The sequence below is a fragment of the Ceratotherium simum genome, chromosome 19 (genome assembly GCF_057802395.1).
Source record: "Ceratotherium simum simum isolate JZ-2026a chromosome 19, ASM5780239v1, whole genome shotgun sequence".
In the NCBI taxonomy this organism is placed as follows: domain Eukaryota; kingdom Metazoa; phylum Chordata; class Mammalia; order Perissodactyla; family Rhinocerotidae; genus Ceratotherium; species Ceratotherium simum.
In genome coordinates, this window is record NC_141918.1 from 32,071,444 (window position 1) to 32,095,356 (window position 23,913).

A 23,913-nucleotide genomic window follows, 5' to 3' on the forward strand; every position below is an offset into this window, starting at 1 on the left:
AACGAAGTGAAGATCAGTTATTGAACTGTGTTTAAAAATAGCTACCCTCGAGTATTCTGGAGTTGTATTGAGTAGTTTGCCTTTACATTAAATGGCCCCTAGACTGCTGTTCTCCTCTGTTTTTATGCTGCTTTAGTCGTTCTTCCTTGTTCTTGGCATTTTTGCCTGTAACAATATTCATTGCCACATTGTAAATCTGTTGATAAGTAAGCTTGTAAAACCAGAAGTTTTATTTTAATCAATTGATAACCAAGTTGGTAATGAGACGTTTATTTTATACACAAGGATTAGCTAATAAACTTTGGGTGAGAGCTGAAGGTGTCTCCATGTTTCTCGTAAAGGCAACATTCTTAGCTTTGCGGTAGCTATTTCTCTTGCAGTTAGAGGCCTCTTAGATTTGAGACTGTCCTTGGATGGTGAAGTCACTGAAAAACTGACCTACCAGTAAAAGTGACACAATAGTGTACTAAGTGAGTATTTGTTATTTTTATGGAAATGCATTTTATGTATTCTAGTTCAACCATGTAAATGAAGCTTAGAGTCAGTGAAGAGTAAAAGGGAGTTAATGAAAGTCTATGATTTGTCTAGTACTGTCCTAGAAATAATGAGGGATACTGAAATAGCAGAACACAAAATACTTATCTTTGAAAAATATATAGTCTGGTTGTCAAAATAATATGTATGTGAAATGTCTAGAACCGTTGTCTTTTATTCTGTGACTAAAATATTTTCTCTACTAAGTTTCTCAGCATGCTTATTTTGTATTTGGCTGGAATGTTTTGAACTATTTTCATGGTTAATTTAATTCACAATCTGTAAGAATCTAGAGCAGTGCTTTTCAACTATCTGTAGTAAAGGACCAGATTTTTTCCATCAGTATGTCACAGACTAACACATGACCTTACTGTGCATAACTTGTCTGCAGCTTGGACCACATGTGACTCATCACACAAGTTCTGTAATACCCAAACTAGTCTATGCCCTGTTCAAGGCAAGTTCATTGATCATGCACTCAGATGTTGTGGCAGTAGCAAGTTAGTCTAAAGTTTCTAAACCCTTGCTTTTGATTTGTCTTTTCATGAGCTGGTACTGAAAGCTCGTGGACCATCACTGGTTCCTAGACATTGATTGATCCAGTCCTATAGCTACCTTACCCATCTCTGACCTGCTCCATTGTTATTTGATGGCCAGCAGGTGGTTTGGGAAACCACTGGATGGGATCATGAGCATCTCTCACAAGGTTGTTTTATCTGGTCCTTGGGCACTTGAATGGAGTGGGTGGGTGGTGGCCTGTGGTCCTTACTACTACCAGCTCTGTGACTGTCCCTATGTTTGATACGTAGCCTCAGGTCTATGTCCTTTTTCTGCCTGTGTCACCTTCAGAGGATACTCTTTTAAGCTGCTAGTACTTTGAGGGGGAGTGGTAGAATAAGTGTCATTGCAGCAGACTAGGTGATGGACTTGGTTGTTATTCAAAGCAACACCCTTAGAAATAGATTGCAGATCCAAGAAAATAATGAAAATAACAAAGTGTGAGCCTCAGACTAGTAAGGGAGTAGTAGATTTGGTGCTAGAGAGTCACTTTGGTTCCAGAGGGCTCTGTTGTGCAGAGGCCCCAAGTACCTCGTGGAGGTTTTTCATACTTCTCTGCCAGAGTGCTGTTCTCCCTGAAGGCTTTCGAGATAATGACTAGCTGACATGGTGACCATCCAAACAGGATATTGCATTCTTCCCTGTTGGTGGGCTGGTGGGGTCTTCTCCAGCCACCAGAACTCCACACCATTCCATTCTCTCATACTGTCCTTCTTTATGTACTTTGCTTGGTGTCCGTCTCAGATGACACAGCCTTCTCTACTTGGAGAGAGAGAAATCACTTTTGCATGATGACTGTCATCTAGGCTTCTGGGAAGTACTCAGTAAAATTGGTCTGGGATCAGAAGTACATAGAATGAAGGTGAAAAAACTTGTTCTGGTTTTCAGTGTGTTAAAGTGATGAATCGGTGGCCTCTTGGCAGAGGTCTGTGCCAAACTGAAGCTTTTTGGCTGCATTTGACAGGAACTTCTTAAAAAAGAGAGTGACATATCCAACTGGTAGTAAAAAGGAAGAAGAAGATCTCATTTATAATATGCTGAAGGCATTTGTGCTAGTGGAAAAGAGTATCTTTTGTGCAGCATATTTATTTTCCTTTATTAAAATTACAAAGGGGAATGTAGAATGATATAGTGTAGAGCTAAAAACATAAAATTAAAATTCAATTGGAATGCAAGTTGAGAGAAATTGTTACAGAGAAATGCATAGCAAGAATAAAAGGGAAATTCATTTATCTTGGAAATATTTATGACTTAAACCCAATTAGATTCTCTTTTTGAGTGTTTTTGTGCTGCTTCCAAGAGCCTTACTGTTGTAAATTTTATCCTTCTAAAAGGGTAACTACTTCCTAACTTGCTTTTAATGAGATTGTCATCAGCTTTTTTTTTTTGACTTCCCATTCCTATATCATTTAGCTTTAATCAGGGAATTTTTGGCTAGTCTCTAAGCAAGGGAGAGGAGTGTAATTGAACATTTTTTTAAAAAGCACTTCGTGCTTTGTGGATCTCAAAAATATAAGTATTTTTCATTGTTTTAATAGCATTTTTTCTCAGTAGTGTAGCTCATAAAATCCTTGAGGCATCTTTCTCGTATACATTTTGGCTCATTTATGTTCACGTATTCTATTACTAATTTCCTTTTTTGTCAGCTGAGAATAACAAGGCAGACAATAGATATTTGTCAATTCTAGAGCAAAAATTCATAGCACCAAGATCCTAGCTCAGACTTTATAGACTATAACACTCTGAGAGGGAGAGAGAGAAAGGGAGAAAGGGAGAGAGCAAGGGAGCGCACCCATATGTGTGCACAAGAAAGTTAGTTTTGAAAGATAGTTATGCTAGATATAAGATTTTTGGTTGACAGTTTTTTTTTTCAGTGCTTTGAATATGTTATCCCATAGCCTTCTGGCCTCCATTATTTCTGATGGGAAGTCAGCTGTATATGGCTATATCTGACTCACCCTTTTGTGAGCTGGAGTGAGGGTGATTGGGATCCAGTATTGTTGACAGTCATGCTGGGGTGGAGCCTCTACTCTGTGAGTAGGAGCCAGGTAGAAGAAAGGAGCCCCAGATTTCAGACGTGCTTGCCTGGAATAGAGCTTCTGCAACACAGAGCTGGAGGGGATGAGAAATGCTGGTGGCCTGTACCTCCTGAGCAGAAACCATGGCCCTGGACTGAGAGCTGGGAAGGGAGGGGGAGTACTGTCTTTTTGTCTACACCTGCCCAAGATAGAGATATTCTGTCACACTGAACTGGGAAGGGGTGTGGAAGGGAAGCAAGTTACGATTCAAATGCCACAGACTTGCTCTTCTCACCAAGATTTAGTAGATTTTCTTGAAAAAATTTTTTTCCATTTGCTATGTGTCATTAGAATTTCCAGAAGCTTTCAATGTTTTGTTTTATTTTTACGATTTTCATCAGTTATGGTTGTTTCAGTGGGGAGAGGATCTGCCAAGCTCCTCACGTTACCCTTTCAGAAGTGTCTTCCTTCCTGTAACCACCAAGAGAATTAGTTTTAACTCCCCAAGCAAAAGTTCTGGGAGCCAGAAAATTTTCAACGAAGACTGTATGGTAACTAGTGTGTTTCTGAGAACTTAGTACTACTGAAAATTAACACATGTGGTTGTTCTTTAATCACCAATATAGAACACGTGCATTCCAATGATTTGACGTAAAATATAACTTTATAATGCTCTAATACTCCTAAAAGCTTTGTGGAACATTGCAGGAAGCATATGCAATTCACTGGATATGTTGTTTTGTTTGCTCAGTCCCTGTACTTTTCTTGGACCTGGCACCACCTCTCCCTGTCTGCATCTAAGTCACCTAGTAATTGTATAAGTGGCTTCCAATGCAGTGTGACTCTATTCCTTGGCCACAGTTGATTGGTCCCAGGCTGGGCACCCAACCCAAGATGGGCCAATTCAAATCCATCCCTAGGAATTCTGGAATTCAACTTGATAAATTTGTTTCTTCCCAGTGAAGCTTTAGAATGGAAAGCCTAGGGCTGTCAGCAGCCATGTTTCCCACCATGTAATCCAGAGAAGTGGAGGAGCCTGGTCTATGGAGAGGAAGAATGGAACACATGTTCAGAGATGCATCTTGACTAGGTTTTTTTTTGAGGCCTAATCATATTGTTGCCCATTGGTGTCATGGATCACCTTGGTATCCTTAATACAAATTTCTTTTTTTTAATTCCCAAAGTCCCAGCGCATGGTTGCATATCCTAGTTGTAAGTCCTTCTAGTTCTTCTATGTGAGCTGCAGCCACAGCATGGCAACTGACAGATGAGTGGTGTGGTTCTGCAACACCATCAAATCATTGGAATGCACGTGTTCCAGGAAACGAACCTGGGCCGCTTAAGTGGTGAGAGTGTTGAACTTGAACCACTAGACCATCAGATCTGGCTCCAAATTTCTTTTTTTAAAGCTGGCTCAGGTTGTGTTTTGCCACTAGTAATCAAGAGTCAATAAAGTTTGTTCTTCCTTTTGAGCAACATTTCCCAAAGTATTTTCCTCAGAACATTTATCCATTGGTTAATTTCTTTTTAAAAAGGGGGAGGAGAGCCGGCCCTGTGGGTTAGCGGTTAAGTACTCATGCTCCGCTGCTGGCTGCCCGGGTTCGGATCCTGGGCACGCACCGACGCACCGCTTCTCCGGCCATGCTGAGGCTGCGTCCCACATACAGCAGCTAGAAGGATGTGCAACCATGACGTACAACTATCTACTGGGGCTTTGGGGAAAAAAGAAAAAGGAGGAGGATTGGCAATAGATGTTAGCTCAGAGCCCATCTTCCTCAGCAAAAAGAGAAGGATTAGCATGGATGTTAGCTCAGGGCTGATCTTCCTCACAAAAAAAAAAAAAAAACGGGGGGGGAGGGACATTCCATGATCAAACAAATCTAGGGAGGTGCTTAATCTTTATCCCCCATCAAGATTCGTAGCGCATGTTAGCACAGTACTGTAAAGTTTCTGAGAATTTGTGTTTTTGTTTTTATATACTTTTTACCACTATGTGTGTATGCGTGCATGTGTGTGTGTGTGTCTATATATATATACGCAAAAAATATAAATGTTACAGTCTTAGCCATTTTTAAGTGTACAATACAGTAGTGTTAACTATATGTACCTTATTGTGCAACAGATCTCTAGAACTTTTTCATTTTGCAAAATTGAAACTCTATACCCATTGAACAACAGCTCCCCTCAATCTTGTGTGTTTTTTTTGGCTTAAAGCATCTCAATCCTATTTGGAATGAGACTAAATGTAGAGGAATGAATTATAAAAATTGTTTTTAAGTAACATTTTTAAGTGAGGTAAATGTCAGTATAGATATTTCTAGAGAATAATTCTAGGACAACTGAAAATTTATATGGCTATAAATCATAGAGAGAAATAATAATGTAGGAAATATGTCAAAAGCCTTTTGCCTTTTAAATATGTATCTAAAAGCATTACTAAGTTTAGGAAACATCATATTTATCTTTCTTTTTGTGTTGTGTAGGTTTTGTCAGGTTTCTAGAAGGTTATTATATTGTGTTAATAACTAAAAGGAGGAAGATGGCAGATATTGGGGGTCATGCAATATATAAGATTGAAGATACAAATATGATCTATATACCCAATGATTCTGTACGGATTACTCATCCTGATGAAGCTAGGTATGTACTGGTGGTAACTACAATTTTTTTTTAATGTGGTAGGCCAATTAGAAAACAAAATATAGTAAAGGATTATAAATGTTATGTTAAAAATATAAAATACTGGCTCAGAATTCTACAACTTTTGTTCAAGGGCTGTTAAAAACATCCATTTAAACAACTGATTCAGGCGAGGATCAACAATGGCTGCTAAAACCATTAGATGTGAGATTGTTATTGAGGAACAGAATATTCACTCAGTCCTGACATATCATACTTCATGAATCTCTTTATTTACAAAGAGGGAAAAAATAGCAAACACACTTAACCAAATGATCAAACTTAGCATCACCAATGAGACAAAACTGATATTATTTGCCTTTTAATGTGAAGCGATGAGGACACAGATTACCTGTGTAGTTTTCTTGCTAAAAATATTTGATTTGAATCTAATCATGAGGAAATAATCAGACAAATCCATATTGTGGATCCACATTCTGTAAGACAACTGGCCTGGACTCTTCAAAAATGTCAATGTCATCAAAGACAGATAAGCCAGAGGATTGTTCTAGATTTTAGAACAGACATGACAACAGACGAAACAATAGACAGAACAATTCATGGCAACACATGAATTTCTATTGGATCCTGGGCCATACCCATGTGTACACACGTGCACACACACACATACACACACACACAGCTATAAAGGACTTTATTGGGACGGTTTATAAATGGACTATATACTAGATGATATTGAATCAATATTAAATTTGGGGTATAATAATGATATTGTGGTTATTTAGGAGATTGTCCTTGTTCATTATAGATAGATACTAAAATATTTAGGAGTGAGGTCTAATTGTGTCTGCTACTTACTATAAGTGGTTTAGAAAAATAAAATGTGCGTGTATATTTAAAGAGAGAGAATGTGTGTCTGAGTGTGTTTAATTAAGGAGAGAGACTTAACGGTGAATTCAGATTGTACTGTTTTTTTTTCCCCCAATTTTTCTATAGACTTGAAATCTTTAAAAAGTTTTGGGGGAAATGATTGGAGCCTTGCGAATGTGGGAAAAGGCTATTAATAAATTGATAGAGAAAAGAACAGAATTGATTTATTTTAATATTACAAAAGTTAAAATGGAACAAAGTTAGGCATGTTTATAAGTTATTAGGGAAGGTGACAGTTTAGATTTTAATTACACTCTGTACTTTCATAGTGTTGCTCTAGTTACATGAACCAAAATGGAAAGGTGGTGTGGTTCTCTTGCTTAAGACCCTCTTAGATAATGGTTTTCTGGACCCTTGTGATTTTGTCTTTGATAATATTTGGAAGTGGGATTGTTAAATAATTCGTTTCAGATTAATATAAGTAGAGTTTACTGGATAAAGTGGCCTTTTGTCTTACACTTACTGAAAAAAATTGTATCCCATATGCCTTACAGGCAGGCATAGTATATTGATTAAAAACGAAGCAGGTAGACGAGTGCGTATGAATCTAAGCGATGGGGAAAAGTTCAAGAGGTTTATATTATTTATAAACCCCATCTTTATGCTTTGGGTTTTGTTTTTGTTTTTTTTTTTTAGGTATCTACGAATATTTCAAAATGTGGACCTATCTAGCAATTTTTACTTTAGGTAAGTTTGAACTTAATTTTTCTTGTATCAGTCACTTGAATGTTTATATTATTTTCCAGGGGGTAAAAACACAATCAGAGGACACAGTAGTACTTCCTCTATTCTTTTTTTAAAATGGCCAAATTATTTCATCTAAAAACATAAAAATACAAGTATTTCCTTCTTTTAAATATCTGATATTTGAAAATTTGAATGGATAAATTAAAGGGTAATTATTCTCTCACTGTAAAAATCATCTTTGTTTTAGATGGGATTTTAATGAAATATTCTTATTTTGTAATTTTGAATTACAAAAATGAAATTTGCATTTAGTCTCTAATACAGGGTTGTAACAACTTCACAGTCCAATTTTCAGTTAACAAGCTATCAAAATTAGGTAAAAATAAATTCAAAATGGAAAGAACTATTGCAATACCAATGTACCACTAATAGCGTTGTAAATTCCTAGTTTTCTTGGAGAGGAATGTAGCATTAAGTATATATGAAAATATATCCTAAGAAAATAAATCAGGTGAGAAAAATGTTAATCCCTGCTTGTAAAGAGACATTTATAGCTTCTTTGTTTATGATAGCCCAGACAAGCAAACCACCAACCCTGAGACAGTCCACATATTGAAATTGAATAAGAAGCAAGTAAATTATAATAGAGCGGCATGATGGGGTATATACCACCACTGGTGTGACCACTATGTGGGCCTAGTAGATGCAGAGTTATTGTGCTGTTCTGTCAGCTATAATGTCCAGATTAAAAAGTGGAACATAAAATAGCATGCACCAATAAGGGCTTGAGTCATAAGGCCTAAAAGAGGACCTAGAGTGTTGGAGCTATTGGTGTTATATATACTGGTGGGGTACTTTCCATTTTTTAAAATTTATTTTTAAATTGTTAATATAGTTAAACATTTATCTATGAAGTAAAGAAAAATACGTCTACTGTGTAGAGTGGATTATATCCTCATTGATGTAAAACTGAAGGAAGGTAATTTTAACAGTACTATGGTGAAGTGCTCCTAAAGAAATAGTTTTCACTTCTACAAATGTGTATTTAATGTATATTTCCAGTGTATTTGTCTCCATCATCTGCTTTTTGGTCTTTATTGCTTAATTTTGTGTTTATAGCATCTGCGACTTATTACTGAAGCTCAGTGGACCTGTTAGAAATGGTCTTCTCCTGCTTCCTTTTGTTCAACTTTTTTTTTTTTTTTGTGAGGAAGATCAACCCTGAGCTAAGATGCATGCCAATCTTCCTCTTTTTGCTGAGGAAGACTGGCCCTGACCTAACATCTGTGCCCATCTTGCTCCACTTTACATGGGACGCCGCCACAGCATGGCCTGACAAGCGGTGCATCAGTGCCTGACAAGTGGTGCATCAGTGCGCGCCCAGGATCTGAACCCCGGGCTGCCAGCAGCAGAGCGCGCGCACTTAACCACTACTCCACGGGGCTGGCCCCCATGTTTTTCAACTTCTTCTGCATCCCCATTCTGAGTTCTAATCAACTCATTGCATAAGTAAAAATATGTAGGTTAAGGTTTTTGTGTCTCATAAGTAAGCTTTAAGAAAGGTTATACTACATTCTTAAGACTCAGCTAGAATAAAGCAATTGTTTTAAATAAGAAGAACAAAGTAAAAACCCAACTTCTCCCCGCCCCCCAGCTTTATTGAGATATTATTGACACATAACATTTCTAAGTTTAAGGTGTACAATGTGATGATTAGATACACATATATATAGCAAAATGATCACCACAGTAAGATTAGTTAACGCTTCCATCCCCTCACATAATTACAATTGTGTGTGTGTGTGTGGTGGTAACATTTAAGATCTACTCTCTTAACGAATTTCAAGTGTGTAATACAGTATTGTTAATTTTGGTCACCATGCTGTGTATTAAATCCCCTGATCTTACTTATCTTACAGTTGGGAGTTTGTACCCTTTGACCACCATCTCCTCATTTCCTCTACCCCCTGGCCCCTGGCAACCACCATTCTACTCTTTATTTTTATAAGTTTGGCTTTTTTAGATTCTGCATGTAAGTGAGAACATACTGTCTTTCTCTGCTTATTTCACTTAGCAAATGCCCTCAGGGTTCATCCATGTTGTTGCAAAAGGCAGGATTTCCTCCTTTCTTATGGCTACATAATATTCCACTGTGTATGTGTGTCTGTGTGTATATATACACACACCATATCTTCTTTATCCATTCATCCATTGATGGACTCTTAGGTTGTTTCCATGTCATGGCTGTTGTGAATAATGCTGCAATGAACATGGGGGTGCAGATATCTCTTCAAGATAATGTTTTTGTTTCATTCGGATATGTACCCAGAATTGAGATTGCTAGATCATATGGTAGTTCTATTTTTGATTTTTTGAGGAACCTCCATACTGTTTTCCATAGTGACTATACCAATTTACATTCCCACTAACTGTGCACCAGGGTGCCCTTTTCTCCACATCTTCACCTACACTTGTTATCTCTTGTCTTTTTGATAATAGCCATTCTCAAAGGTGTGAGGTGATATATCATTGTGGTTTTGATTTGCATTTCCCTGATGATTAGTGATGTCAAGCATCTTTTTATGTACCTGTTGGCCATTTGTCGTCTTTGGAAAAATGTCTATGAAAGTCCTCTGCCATTTTTTAATTGGATTTTTTTTTTTTTTTTGCTGTTGAGTTTTATGAGTTCCTTATATATTTTGGATATTAACCCCTTATCATGATATGTGGTTTGCAAATATTTTCTCCCATTTCATAGGTTTTTTATTTTGCTGTATTTATTTTCATAGGCTGTGTTTTATTTTGTTTGTTTCTTTTGCTGTGCAGAAGCTTTTTAGTTTGATGTAGTCTCATTTGTTTATTTTTGCCTTCCTTCCTTGCACTTTTGGTGTTATATCTAAGAAATCTTTGCCAAAATCAATGTCAAGGAGCTTTTTCCCTATGTTTTGTTCTAATAGTTTCACAGTTTAGGGTCTTACATTTAAGTCTTTAATCCATTTCAAGTTAATTTTTGTGTGTGGTGTAAGATAGGGGTCCAGTTTCATTCTTCTGCATGTGGTCATCCAGTTTTCCCAGCACCATTTATTGAAGAGACTATCTTTTCTTATTGTATGTTTTTGGCTCCTTTGTCAAATATTAGTTGACTATATGTAAGTGGGTTTATTTCTGGGATCTCAGTTCTGTTCCATTGGTCTATGTGTCTCTTTTTAATGCCAGTATCATACTGTTTTGATTACTATAGCTTTGTAAGAAAGTTTGAAATCAGGAAGAGTGATGATTTCAGCTTTGTTCTTCTTTCTCAGGATTGCTTTGGTTATTTGGGGTCTTTTGTGGTTCCACACAAATTTCAGAATTTTTTTCTATTTCTGTGAAAAATGTCATTGGAATTTTGATAGAGATTTCATTGAATCTATAGATAGATCGGATAGTGTGGACATTTTAACAATATTAATTCTGATCCATGAACACAGGATATCTTTCCATTTATTTGTGTCTTTTTCAGTTTCTTTCATCAATGTCATATAATTTTCAGTTTAGAGATCTTTCACCTCTTTGGTTAATTTATTCCTAAGTGATTTTTTTTTCGATGCCATTGTAAATGGGATTGAAAAACCAATTTCTTAATACAACTTTTATTCCTGTGAGATTAGATGCTAGTAAAATAAATTAATCCATCAAGCAAATGTGGTAAAATTGAATTTCACAGGTGAAACAAATAAACTTCAATCAAATTATGTGAATAAATTAAAGAAGAAATAATAATTAAAATACTTTGTGTGACTCTCCAGACAGAATTGTAACCATCTTAAAATATGACTAAAATACTTTACAAGCAAATTAGTATAAACCTAAAGAATTCTAGATACCTTCTAACATTCTGTGCTAAAAGTATATAGCCAGAGATACTTATAAAAATTATTAATTTGTGAAATCAGAATTATAAAGTGTTTTATTGGCCTAAAGGCCAAATTTTATTTGCACAGACTATTATAATTTGGAGGGTGGCTGTTACTTTCCTAAAATGTGTTTCACTGTAATGTCTTGTGTTATTTGCTTATTCCTGTATTATCACGAAGTCAGTTATGGTACCACCATTAATAATTAATAGAATTATTTTTGTTCATGGGTAAACTGGAGTACACAGACCATGCACTATTGCAGTGGGTATTGTAACATCCATAGAACTCCATTCAGATACATCTGAGAGCATGACCCCTTTGCACAAGGCCATGAAATTAGATTGATTTCAGTGTGAAGCAAAAAAATGCACATTGCAAATCAATGAATGTAGGTCACTCACATTGGATTGTATACTTCTAGTTATGCAAATGCCTGAGTCATGCAATGATTTTTTAATTTCTAATTATATTCATGGTTTACTGTGTTTTACAGGCTTATTTAAACAGCATTCCTTCCAAGTAAAGTAACAGGTGCTAAGTAATTTAGTTCACAGGTTTTAGTTCCATATGGGAGCCAAGACCGTGAAATATGTTTTACTTTTGTATTTCTTATTAAGTTTCAGTTATGTTCTCAGTTACAGCTATGATTTGTCCCACTCACTTCAATATAATCTCACTGTCTTGCGAATGCCCCTGGAGATGTTAAAGTCAGAAACGACCCAGACTCGCCAGGAGAGTTTCGACATCTTTGAAGATGAAGGATTAATTACACAGGGAGGAAGCGGTAGGTGGTTTTCAGCACATCGAGTGTATGTTAATGGGGCATCTGTGAAACGGCATCTCATTAAATTCACTCATATTTCCCTCATATTTCTCCATCCCTCATTGCTCTTTGTCCTTACATGAGGTTGTTTTAGATATATGAACTTGACCAATTCATTTTTATAGAGATCATTAATCACCGTGTGATTTCATCTGTGGGCCAGCCAGAAAATTGTATGATGACATTTTCTAACAAATTTTCATGCACTTTTTATGTAATACATTTAGGTCTAGACTTTTGGTCAAGTTTAAATGGAAAATTGTTTTTTTGAATATTGAAGAATACACACCACCACCTTATTTTCCTCCAGTTCAGTATGGGCTAAGTTTTGGAAAAAAGTTACCATGGGTTGCCTATTGTGTCCTGGATATTGACATACAATATCTCTAATTCTCATAAAAACTCTACTCAGTAGGTATAATGCTACTTTTAAAAAAATAGAGACTAAGTAGGAAGCTAAGGCCTAGAGATTAAGATCACATGGCCAATGTCCAGAGGAACCAGTGCGGCAGGTCAGAGGCTGTTCTTACTTTGGTTGGTCCCAGCTTGACCTACTGGTCCGTCATGGCCCTGCTTCTGTCAGGATCACTGCAGGACCCCTGTGTGACTAGTTTAGGGTGACCGTGGAGATCCCAGACTAACCAGTCACACAACAGAATAGTACCTTTATTCCTAGATTTTTGGGTTGGTCTAGAACTTTAAAGCCAGGGGCATTGCTAAAGTGAATGTTGTGAAGAAATCATTTCAAACTTAAAGTAGTTTAGCTGAATTGGACTTACTATGGAAATATAATAAGTCAATAGTGTCTTTAGGTGTCTTGCTCTATGCAACTTAAATGGTAATGATGAAGATGTGGGTGCAGAGGTAGAATGTAATCTAAAGTTCCAGAAGGTTTGTCCTTGCGGGACACTCAAGAAGAGGCTGTGCTCTATTAGCATTTGCCACGGGTTCTGATTCACTCTTAAGAAGACTTAGGCTGTTGCTTAAACTGAGTGCCATTCCTGGCATTGCCCTTGCCTCTTGTTAGTTTATTAGATTGACTATCACTTGAGCTAAGGCCAAACCCAGTGCACCATCTCTACCGCACATCATCTAGATCACATAAATATGCCCAGGTTCAGACACCCAAATTGTAACCTGTACTACTAGACAGGTGGAGAGTAAGATAACGTGTGCCTGAATATTTGCTTGCATTATTTCTTCCAAATATCACACTTAGTAATAGAAAAGCTGAAAGTATTACTAAATTTACAGTATATGGCATCCAAAATCTGAATTTGAATGTCTGTTTTGGGATCTGAATTAATCCTCTGAAGCCACTTAATTTTTTACTATCTCTAGAGCAATTCTACTTGGTAGATATGAATAACTGTGTGTATTAGTTTTTTTAGCTGCTATAACAAATGACTACAAACTTAGTGGCTTAAAGCAATACAAAATTATTGTCTTACAGAAGTCAGTAGTCCAAAATAGGTCTCAGTGGACTCAAATTAGTGTGTCTGCCGGGCTGTGTTCCTTTCTTGAAGACTTAGGGGAAAGTCTGTTTTCTTGCCGTTTCCATCTTCCAGAGGTTGCCCACATTCCCTGGCTCATGGCCCCCTTCCATCTTCAAAGCCAGCAATGGCCAGCTGAGGTTTTTGTTCCACGTTACATCACTATGACACTCCACTCCTCTTTTCCTCTTTCATTTATAAGGACCCTGTAGTTACCTTGGGCCTACCTGGATAATCCAGAATAACCTCCTCATCTCAAGGTCATATGATTAGCAACCTTAATTCCATCTGCAACTTTAATTCCTCCTTGCCATGTAACATAACATATTCACAGGCTCTGGTGATTAGGACGTAGACATCTTTTGGGGGGGGGAGGGCAGCATTATTCTCTTACCACACAGAAGGAAACTGATAGGAAACAGAGTGAGCATAGATGGTGTGGGGGTAGGTAGAAAGGGAAAATAATACATTTTTTTAAAATGTCTCTACTGTGTCAGTCAGTGTATTAGTCACTTTGTATATATTATTTTATTTAATCTGAACAATATCTCCGAGGTGAGTGGTAGTATCATCATTTTACAATTTAGAAAATTGATGTTCAGAGATGTTAAGTAATTTTCCAGGGGTCACAGAGCTGCTAAGTGGCAAAGACAGGACTCCAATCTATGTCTGTATTATTCATGCTCTGTAATGCATTGAAAGGGCGGAGAAGGTTTAGTTTTTATGAATCAAACCAAAGTATATTTGTCATAGTATGTAAACACTCTTAACATACCATGTTTTCTTTCTTTCTTTTTGCTGAGGAAGATTGGCCCTGAGCTAACATCTGTTGCCAATATTCCTCTTTTTGCTTGAGGAAGATTCTCCCTGAGCTAACATCTGTGCCAATCTTCCTCTATTTTAGTATATGGGATGCCATCACAGCATGGCTTGATGAACGGTGCATAGCTCCGTACCTAGGATCCAAACCCCAGGCCCCCGAAGTGGAGCATGTGAACTTAACCACTATGCCACCAGGCTGGCCCCTAACATATCACGTTTTGAGAAGAAAATAGTATTCTTTTGCCTGCTATCCAGAACTGTTATGATCTTTTAAGCCATTATCTTATAAATATACTTATTTCTTATTTTGCATTTCATATAAGTTTTGTAAAACTCATTGATGTTTAATAACTTTATCTGGATCTGCTGAAATCATGTTTGATGAAATTAATTTCTTCATAAGGAAAAGCCTGAGATAAAAATAACTACCACTTATGAAGTATCAGTAAGGCAGCGGGCTTGTTCTAAGCACTTGGTGTGCGTTATTTCACTTTACAACAACCACATGATACCGGTACAGATGAGGAAACCAAAGCACTATAATAGTGAGTATCTGACACCCTCCTGATGAGAGGCAGAGCCGAGTTTTGGACCCAGGTACTTGGACCCCAGATTGGTGCTCTCAGCTGCTGCTCTGTGCTCTCAGCCTTATTCATGTGTTTGTACGTGTGCCCTTTATTTCCCTGTCAGTTTCTTTTCTCTTAGGTTAAAAACTCTCACAAATCAGAAAATGTGTTCATTCTTTGACTTTGTACAGAATCAGCATAGTGTTCTGGGCGATGACATGGATTATATCCACTGAAAATGGCAATGCTGTTAAATCAGGCATCTTATGTTTGAAGTTAAAAACAGAGTTTAAGGACTTAAAAATGAGTTGGATGTCAACCAATTTCCTTATCTTTCTGATACCAACTTTTATTTTTCAGGTGTATTTGGGATCTGTAGTGAGCCTTATATGAAGTATGTGTGGAATGGTGAACTTCTGGATATAATTAAAAATACTGTGCATCGTGACTGGCTGTTATATATTATTCATGGGTTCTGTGGGCAGTCAAGTATCCTTTTTTAAAAAAATTAAGATGCATATTATTTAACTTATGCTGTACCAATTTGTAGAAAGCTAATTATGAATTATAAGATTATAACTATCACTGTGTGCTCCCAACAGGAAAACTTACCCATGATGTCATATAGTGGAAATACAAAGAGGAATGCAGGCCACTTAAACAGATCTGTTGTGTACATGGAAAGATAAATAACAGGGAAGAAAATGTTATATGCATAGTTAGTGATATAGGTAATAGGTATCATGCTTACCTGAGAGAAGGGGCAGAATCACTGGCAGGTGGGGAGGATGGGACAGGCTCATAGGAAAAGTTGAACTTGGCCTGGACCCTAAACACAAGTCAGGCCTTAGCAAGCAGGGAGTGAGAGCATGGGTGGGGGCAGCACCGTGAGTGTAGAGGTGGCAAAGTTCATGGGAGTGTTCTCGTGGCTTGTGTGTAAACCCCTGGGAGGTACAGTGCAGTGGGAAGGAGGTTGGTAGGGGGAGTCAGATTGCCAGTCACCAGATTGCTTTGGTGGTCAGACTGAGGATTTTGGATTTGGTGCTAGAACTTTTGAAAGTTTTTTTTCAAGAGGGTGATGTGCCAAGTAGTACTTAAGAAGCTTGAGTTGACAGCCATTTTCAAGCTGGATTTAGTAAAATGAGACTAGAATAAGGGACATGAGTTAGGAAAAGATTGTGGTGGGTCAAGCATAATGTAACGAAGGCCTGGATTGGAAGGGGCATGATAGATTAAAGAGAAGTAGGTTGAGCCTTGGGTTAAGCTGATGAATTCAATTTTATACACCCCTTTTTTCCTTTCATTTAATTTCTAGCTATATTGAAACCTTTCAAGAAAGTACTATTATGCTATGAGGTTTAGGAAGGCAATGTATACTTTCTAGAAGTGTTTAGGTATTTCCTATCCCTCTTTGAGATCACGGTGGACATTTGTGCACCTAGCATGTTCTCTAGTTGGCATTCTTCCTTGTGTCTTAGGTTTCTAAGACCTATGGTGAAAACTTTAAGTGGTTGTTTTGAGACCGTTAAGTGCGTGAATGTGATTAACTAATATTGTGCTTTCTTGCCCCAGAGCATTTGAGAGGAGTGGAATCAAGGGGTACCGCTGGAGAGCTTAGCTTTGAAGAGGGCCAGTGCTGCCTTCTTTGTGGCAAGTGAGGGAGTGGAAAGACTAGATGACGACACAGAGGGATTTTGAAATGAAATGAGTGAGATTTATGTGCTACACTTGAATATCAGGCTCATGACTTTATAATCATATTCAGCCAGTGAGTGGTATTATCTGCTTGATCCTTTACTGAGTAATGAGATTTGGCCCTGAATTACTTTTTCTGTTTCTGAAAGTAAAATCTGCCTGGAAAGAACACAAGGTTTTCACCACCAAGGACACCAGAAAGAATGCTACAGTTTCTAAAAGATAGACCTAAACTGTTTTGTACTGCCAAGAGCTAACTCAGGACCTGTCATATATTAAGCACAATAAATATTTGTTTTTTTTAAATAGTGAATATCACCATAGATTATGATTTTAAAGCTCATTAGTTTAAATGATGAATCTAGTCTCCTAGTTATCAAGCATTTAATGAATTCTGAAAATCTATGTGATGATAAAAGTAATTGCTATTTATTGAACATTTACTACAGGCCAGGCACTAGTTTTACACACAGTACCTAACCTAGTCCTCTCAACCACCTAATAAAATTAGTTACGTTATTAGTACTTACACCATTTCACCGAAGATGAAACTGAGGATCGGAAAGTTAAATAAGGTGACAACTAATCAACTGTATGTTGATTAAACAGTTTATAGCGTTCAGTTTTTGCAGTTAGGTGATAAAGTTGGATTACTTTTACGGTATACTCCATTCCCTCGTATATTACTTCATAATTTAAACACTCTATTAAGTGACATAGGCTGTGGTTACCATTTCCTCGCAAATTCGTGGAAACTGCTCCTGAAGGAGGTCCATTTTTGCCTTAGGACCCGCACAGTTCGGAGAACAGCTAGACCCAATGCTGTTCCATTTTTGGGTGGAGCTTTTTGGTGTTCTTTAACGCACTGGACAAGATGTATTTAAATGTGTATTTAAGGTATAAGGATTCTCTTGGTTTGGTGTGACAGTCTGGAATGCTAAATAGCTTTAACTTGATTTCTAAGAGCTGTTGATCTATGGACGACCAGTGTATGTCACTCTAATAGCTAGAAGATCCAGTAAGTTTGCTGGGACCCGTTTTCTCAAGAGAGGTGCAAACTGTGAGGTAAGATGGAAAAACAACAGTGCTGCTGGCATTTTTAACCTTTTACATCAGCTTTGCTGACAGGTGAAGCAAAGTAGAATTTCTTAATTTGGGGCATTATCAAGAGAATAATTCTCCAGAGTATCTGAAACTTGTGAGAAATATGACTAATATACAGATGTTCTGAAAAATCAGCTATCTTAGAGTTATGCAATGCCTTAGGGAGTTGTGAAATGTCTAATGTTTTGGAAGATGAGCCATTTCTGTAATATATGAGAAAATGTAGTACGTATTTGGTGTAGAGACTAAAATAGCAAAGCACCTCCACTCAAGAAGTTAGGGGAGGGGAGCACTCATCGTCAGAAATGCACCCTTGATAAGAAGACTCAGTAGAGCAAGGATGGGAAACCCTTCACCCTCTTCACTCTGCTTTAGTTTGGCTCAAGGCAGACTCCTTATTCTGCTCACCCTAGAAACTAACAACAACAACAGTCCATCTCTCCAGCCATCAGTCCTGTAATCTCCTGTGAGTGTTCCATCTCCATTTGCAACAGACAGCTTGAGTCTTAAGCAGACGTTTGATTGAGTAGACAGATTGAGGGAAACATTGGGTTTTGATCCTGCCTTAAAATAGCAACATTGTTCTTAAAATTATATCAACAATGAAAATAATTATAACTTGAAGAAAAATCAGAATTTTACAGCTATATTATTTGCTTTTGAATATTCAAAGGATAATCAGTCATGTTATTAATGCCTCAAATTATTCTTTGTCATATCCTTGTATACTTTTATGAGTAAAGCTACCTCATGACCCTTTTTTTTTTTCTTCTGTCCATCAGGCATTATTTGAATCTCGTTCATGTCTTTTCATTCCTTCTTGGTCTTAAGAATTGAATTTTTTTATTCCACTGGTCTTCCTGACCTCCTATATAATTTCATGTAATTGTTTTTCTTTTCTCTCCCTCTCTGCCATTTACACCACTGAAGCTGTTCTCTATCTACTACTTGTATTATTAGCTATTTAATTAGATTTTTTTCCTAGTCTAGTCTCTGCTATTTTTAATTGCCTTCCTTTATTGCATTTTAATAGTTTTCCTTTTCTAATGTGCACATTGAATATTGATCAACATTTACCTCTTTTAAGACATTCTAAGAATAGGAATTATAATTTCATTGCATACTTGAATTTTTTCCATTAAAAATTTTTAAGAGCGTAAAATACCTTTAAATGCACCTTTCTTTTTAGGGTGACGTTGCAAATGAAGTGGAGACTGAACAAATACTCTGCGATGCTTCTGTGATGTCTTTTACTGCAGGAAGTTATTCTTCTTACGTGCAAGTCAGGGGATCAGTTCCTTTATACTGGTCTCAGGACATTTCAACTATGATGCCTAAACCACCCATTACGTGTGCGTGGAACTATCTTTTTAATAATACCTCTTTTTTACCCACATTTAGAGATAACAAACTATTATCACAGAAATCTCATAAATGCTTAGGTTTTAACGAAGTTTTAGTACCAGCAAGTCGACTATTTAGAGGAGGGACTTTTGTTATTTTTATGCAATAACTTTATATTTTTTCTTTAATTTTGGCTGCTAATAAATTACATTTCTCTTCATAAATGTAAGAATTATTCAAATTCAATAAATACATGAAGAATGAGTGTCTGATAAGCTTGAGAGGAATTTGGGAAGTAAAACTACGAGAAGATTAGTTGGATTGCCTTTCTTTAAACATTAAAAAACAAAACAACACCCTATACTTCTTTTATTCCTGCTTTATAATTTTCATTCTGGTATTTATTCATCTTTTTTCCCTCCTCAGTGGATCAGGCAGATCCATTTGCACATGTGGCTGCCCTTCACTTTGACCAGATGCTTCAGAGGTTTGGTTCCCCCATCATCATCTTGAATTTAGTGAAGGTATGGTGTGCTCATCTGTTTGGGTATGAAATTCAGTCACACTGGACAACCTTTTCCTCAGCACCAAAGGGTTAAACAAGCTTGCTTCACCTGTTCCCAGAGGAGAGACTTGTAGACTTATGCTGTGACAGCTCACTGTGTCTGAACTCTCTGAGCTACTGTCCTCTGGCCTCAGATTCCATATGGGCTCTTCCCTGGGAGAATCAGGGGTATGTTTCTAAGGAAAGAGAGGGTTGCAGTGTGTCAGTCTCCTGATTTCCTTGGGTGAACTAGGTATGGGTGAAATTCTGGCTTAGTTTCCAGGACAGCTTGGAAAAGGACGCACGGACATCAAACAGCCACAGCCTAGCCTTGATATAGCCGGTTCCCTTGACGATCCAGAAGATCTCCTGGGCAAGTTAATATGTAATGATAGGATCTAAAGGCTAGATTCAGAAATTGGGCTGCTGTTGTGGCTCAAGAATCAGGTGGACAAAGTGGTGACATGGCCTTACAGTTCTGTGCTTCCTAGTCAGAGTAGACTGTTTGGTCAACATATCTTGTGTGTATGAGTAGGCACTCAGGTCAAAGGCCTAGGATGGAGGACAGGGAGACCAGATAATAAATTGTATGTGTATCTGTTGCAATCAAGTGAATTGAAAGAATCTCAGTCCACAGCCAAGAAAACCCTGAGAGTACGAAAAGCAAGGGTTTTGTTATATTATGGTTGTGACAGTGACCAACAACCTAGTAGTGTCTGAGATGGCTAGTTAATAAATATAACTCCATTTAATCAAAAATCAAGGAATCCTGTGTCCGTTTAGTCCATCATTTAATAAGTATTTTTGAAGTTTCCTTTGTGAAGCAATCACAGAAACAGTGCCCGCTTTCACAGAGCTAACAGTCTAATGGAGGAGATGGGGAAGTAATGCAGAGGTACCAAGACAGGTAAATGGTGCTATGAGAGCTTACAATGGGAGAGAAGTCTTCCCTCAAGGAGTGATGAGTCAGCACAGCTGAAGGAAGAGGCATTAACTAGGTCAAGAAGAAAGAGAATAGCAGCCAACTGAGAATGACAGGTACAAAAGCCCTGGGACAGGCGGGGATATGGTGTGTTTGAGGGAGAAAAAGGCCTATGTAGGCCCAGAGGATGAGAGCAAGAGAGCCTGTTGTGAGATGAGGCTGAAGAGATAGTTATGGCCAGACTATGCAGAGCCTTGTAGGGTATGCTAATGAGTCTGGTCTTTATCCTAAGAATAGTGGGAAGCTATTGAAGGTGTTGCATGGTTGAGAGGATTGTGATCAGATTTGTATTTTGAAAAGATTATCCTGATGTCAACATAGAGAGCGAATGGATTGGTACAAGGCTAAATTCAATGCTGGAAGACCACATAGTAGGCTATTATAATGATCTGGAAAAGGGGTGACTCTGGTTGTGGTTGAGGTGGAGAGAAGTAGATGGAGGCAGTAGACTTGGTGATGGGCTGGATTTGAGACGAGGCACAGGGAAATGTCGGGCTTGATTCCTAGGTTTCTGGCTTACTCAGGTGGCTGGAGGAGGAAGAGCGTGAGTATGGTTTGGACATGCTGAGGTTTGAGCTGTATTTGAGTCCTCTAAAAGGAGAGGGCAAGTAGGTGGTCGGTGTGTGAGTTGGAAGCTCAGAGGGGAGGTCTGGGCCAAGATGTGATTTTGTGATTCGTCTGTGTACAGGTGGTATCTGAAGGCATGGGCATGGATGGGAGGCCCATACGGAGGGAATAGAGTGAGCAGAGGGAAGAGCCTCGGGGCTAGTCTTGAGGACCTCCCACGCTTATTGTCCAGTTAGAGTGGTCTGAGTCTATAAAGGAGTCCAAGAAAAAACAGAAAAGTAGGAGGAAAACCAGTGGTGAGTCCTGTGTTATGAAAACCAAGAGAAAGCATGTTCTATGATGAAGGAAGGAAGTGGTCAGCAGTGGCCAATGCTGCTGATGGCTCAAGGAAGATGAAAACAGAAAAAATGTTCATTGGTCTTGGTGATACCAAGGTCACTGATGGAAGCCGACTGAGGTGTGGGGTAAAAGTGAGCAAGTGGGGGCAGTGAGTCGAGTGCTTTGCTCCCCTCTGGGGGAGAACCTAGTGAAAGATGAAGAGTTGGTGGGTTTTTTTGTTGTTTCTTTTGTTGGTTAGGAAGATTGGCCCTGAGCTAACATTTGTTACCAATCTCCCTCTTTTTGCTTGAGGAAGATTGTCCCTGAGCTCACATCCATGCCAGTCTTCCTCTATTTTGTATGAGTCGCCGCCACAGCATGGCTTCATGAGTGGCATAGGTCTGCACCCGGGATCCAAACCTGCAAACCTGGGCAGCCAAAGTGAGCATGCCGAACTTAACCATACTACCAGGCTGGCCCCAAGAGTTGGTGTTTTTGTCAGGTTTTTTTTTTTTTTTAAGAGATCGTAACGTTGTATTTTAAAGCCTGTGGGAAGGATCCATTTGAGATCCTTCAGGAGAGGTATAAAACACAAGAGAGACAAGAGGTGATCAGTGGCATCATGTATTAAGAAAGGGGGAATGGAGGAAATCTGAAACATGGATGGAGGAATTATTTTAATGGGAGGACAGAGAATAGTAGGGTGCAGGATGTGTGTGTGTACGCGCGTGCACGTGTGCATGTGTGCGTGCTCCCTTCTGACGGCTTTGGGAGGAGGAAAGGTCATTTGCTCAGAGTGGAGGTTTGAGGGTAGTGGAGAAGATTTAACAGTCTTCATGCATGTGGGAGGGTAGGTTGACCAGAGACATCACAGCAGTGCTAAGGGCTAATTTCAGTTTGGTGATCAGGATTTCTTAAATGGAACCGTTCTGCTGTTGCCTGACTTTTTCTGGCAGGGCTTGTGTTTGGGTATAAGGACAGATAAAATAAATAATCAGGTTCATTTAGTTTTGTCATATAGGTGTGACGTAAAAAGACAGGATTAAAGGAGTTTTGGACATTGGCAATAGTATTATTGAAGAGAACCCTGAAATCTGAGCTGGAGGATGAGGGGGAGTCACGGAGAGGGCTGATGGAGAAAGTAGAGCTGTCGGTGGATTGAGGTCCTCATGAGTTGGGGGATTTAAAACAAGCAATCCGAAAATAAAAGAGGTTCTGGATAAGAAGTGTTGAAGGCAGAGGAGTTACCTGTGATGATGACTTGATCTAAGATGTGAGGGTGGGAATGATGACTTAACTAGAGTGGAAGAGGAGGTGGAGGTACTGAAGTCACCCAGGGTGGAGGCATAGCTTGGGGCAGGGAGGAAGACTATGAGCCAGGTGCCAGGAGAGGACTGTACAACTAATGCATGGTGTGTGTGTGTGTGTGTGTGTGTGTGTGTTTTAAATCAAGACTTTGGAGGAATATGGCCTGAAAGTGGCCAGGCTAGGAGGAGGAGGGTGTGAGGAGGGGGAGCCGTGGACAATGAGGTAGTCACCTTCATTTCTTCCTTTGTTGCTATTTGGTTTATGTAATCATTGCATCCAACTAGGGATTGAGTTTGTAAAATAAATTATTCAGATATTAAATACATCATTTTCTAGACTTTTGTTCACATTAACTCTGAAGTTTCATTTTTGTGTCTCTCCCCCTGTCAACTCAGAATAATATAAGACAATAGCTGGATAATCTGTAACCTCAGCCTGGTATTGAACAATAGCTATAATACATGAGTGTAATTGAAAAGTTAAAGTAGGAAAAGTCTAATAACAAAAACCTTCATGAACACTTTCCTAGTAAATGCATACAAAATAAGATGTTGTTAGTATAGAAATAAATTATTGCTAAGGCACTAAATTACAAGGCATTACTAGAATATAAGCATTGACCTAAATTAGTGAATCTTCTTCATGTTTTACAGAGTTCTTATGGTGTGTTTAAAAGCTACGGTTAAATGGAGATTCAGTCTACCATGTTTGAAATAACTCTCTATTAAATATGCAGATTCAAAAACCAATATCTGATACATGTGGTTGTAAAGTGTTCTTGCCCAGATTTCTCAAATGTACATTTATTTTTGAATATTTAAAGGCCAGTCAGTGGATTTTAAAATTGTACTTGTTTACTGTTCCATTGTCTTAAAAATCCTGGCAATAACTAGAGATTAACTAGAGAATAGTTTGGAGATTAAGTTGATGTTTTGTAGAATAGGAAAAAATCTTTTGTAGTTTTTGTCATTAGTTATTTTATTCATAGGATATAAAAGAAAATATTCAGTTCACTTGGAAGAAGTCCTTATTAACTTGTGATTGAAGAGTCAAAGAATGCATACGTGTGTAGAGTGATACC

General features: G+C 38.1%; 1 protein-coding gene across 2 annotated transcripts in view; it reads left to right on the forward strand.

Annotated features, from left to right (window-relative positions):
• Window positions 1–23,913, forward strand: part of FIG4 (FIG4 phosphoinositide 5-phosphatase) — a 124,050-nt gene that overhangs the window by 18,642 nt on the left and 81,495 nt on the right. For both annotated transcript variants that reach the window (XR_015555249.1, XM_004422205.3), the window contains exons 4-10: window positions 5,594–5,750; window positions 7,317–7,367; window positions 11,902–12,050; window positions 15,331–15,459; window positions 17,630–17,730; window positions 18,959–19,121; window positions 19,540–19,637. Coding sequence is in view for 1 of the 2 variants with exons in the window: in XM_004422205.3 (XP_004422262.1) it covers window positions 5,594–5,750; window positions 7,317–7,367; window positions 11,902–12,050; window positions 15,331–15,459; window positions 17,630–17,730; window positions 18,959–19,121; window positions 19,540–19,637 (848 nt within the window). In the remaining variant the exon portion in view is untranslated. The remainder of the gene's footprint in view (window positions 1–5,593; window positions 5,751–7,316; window positions 7,368–11,901; window positions 12,051–15,330; window positions 15,460–17,629; window positions 17,731–18,958; window positions 19,122–19,539; window positions 19,638–23,913) is intronic.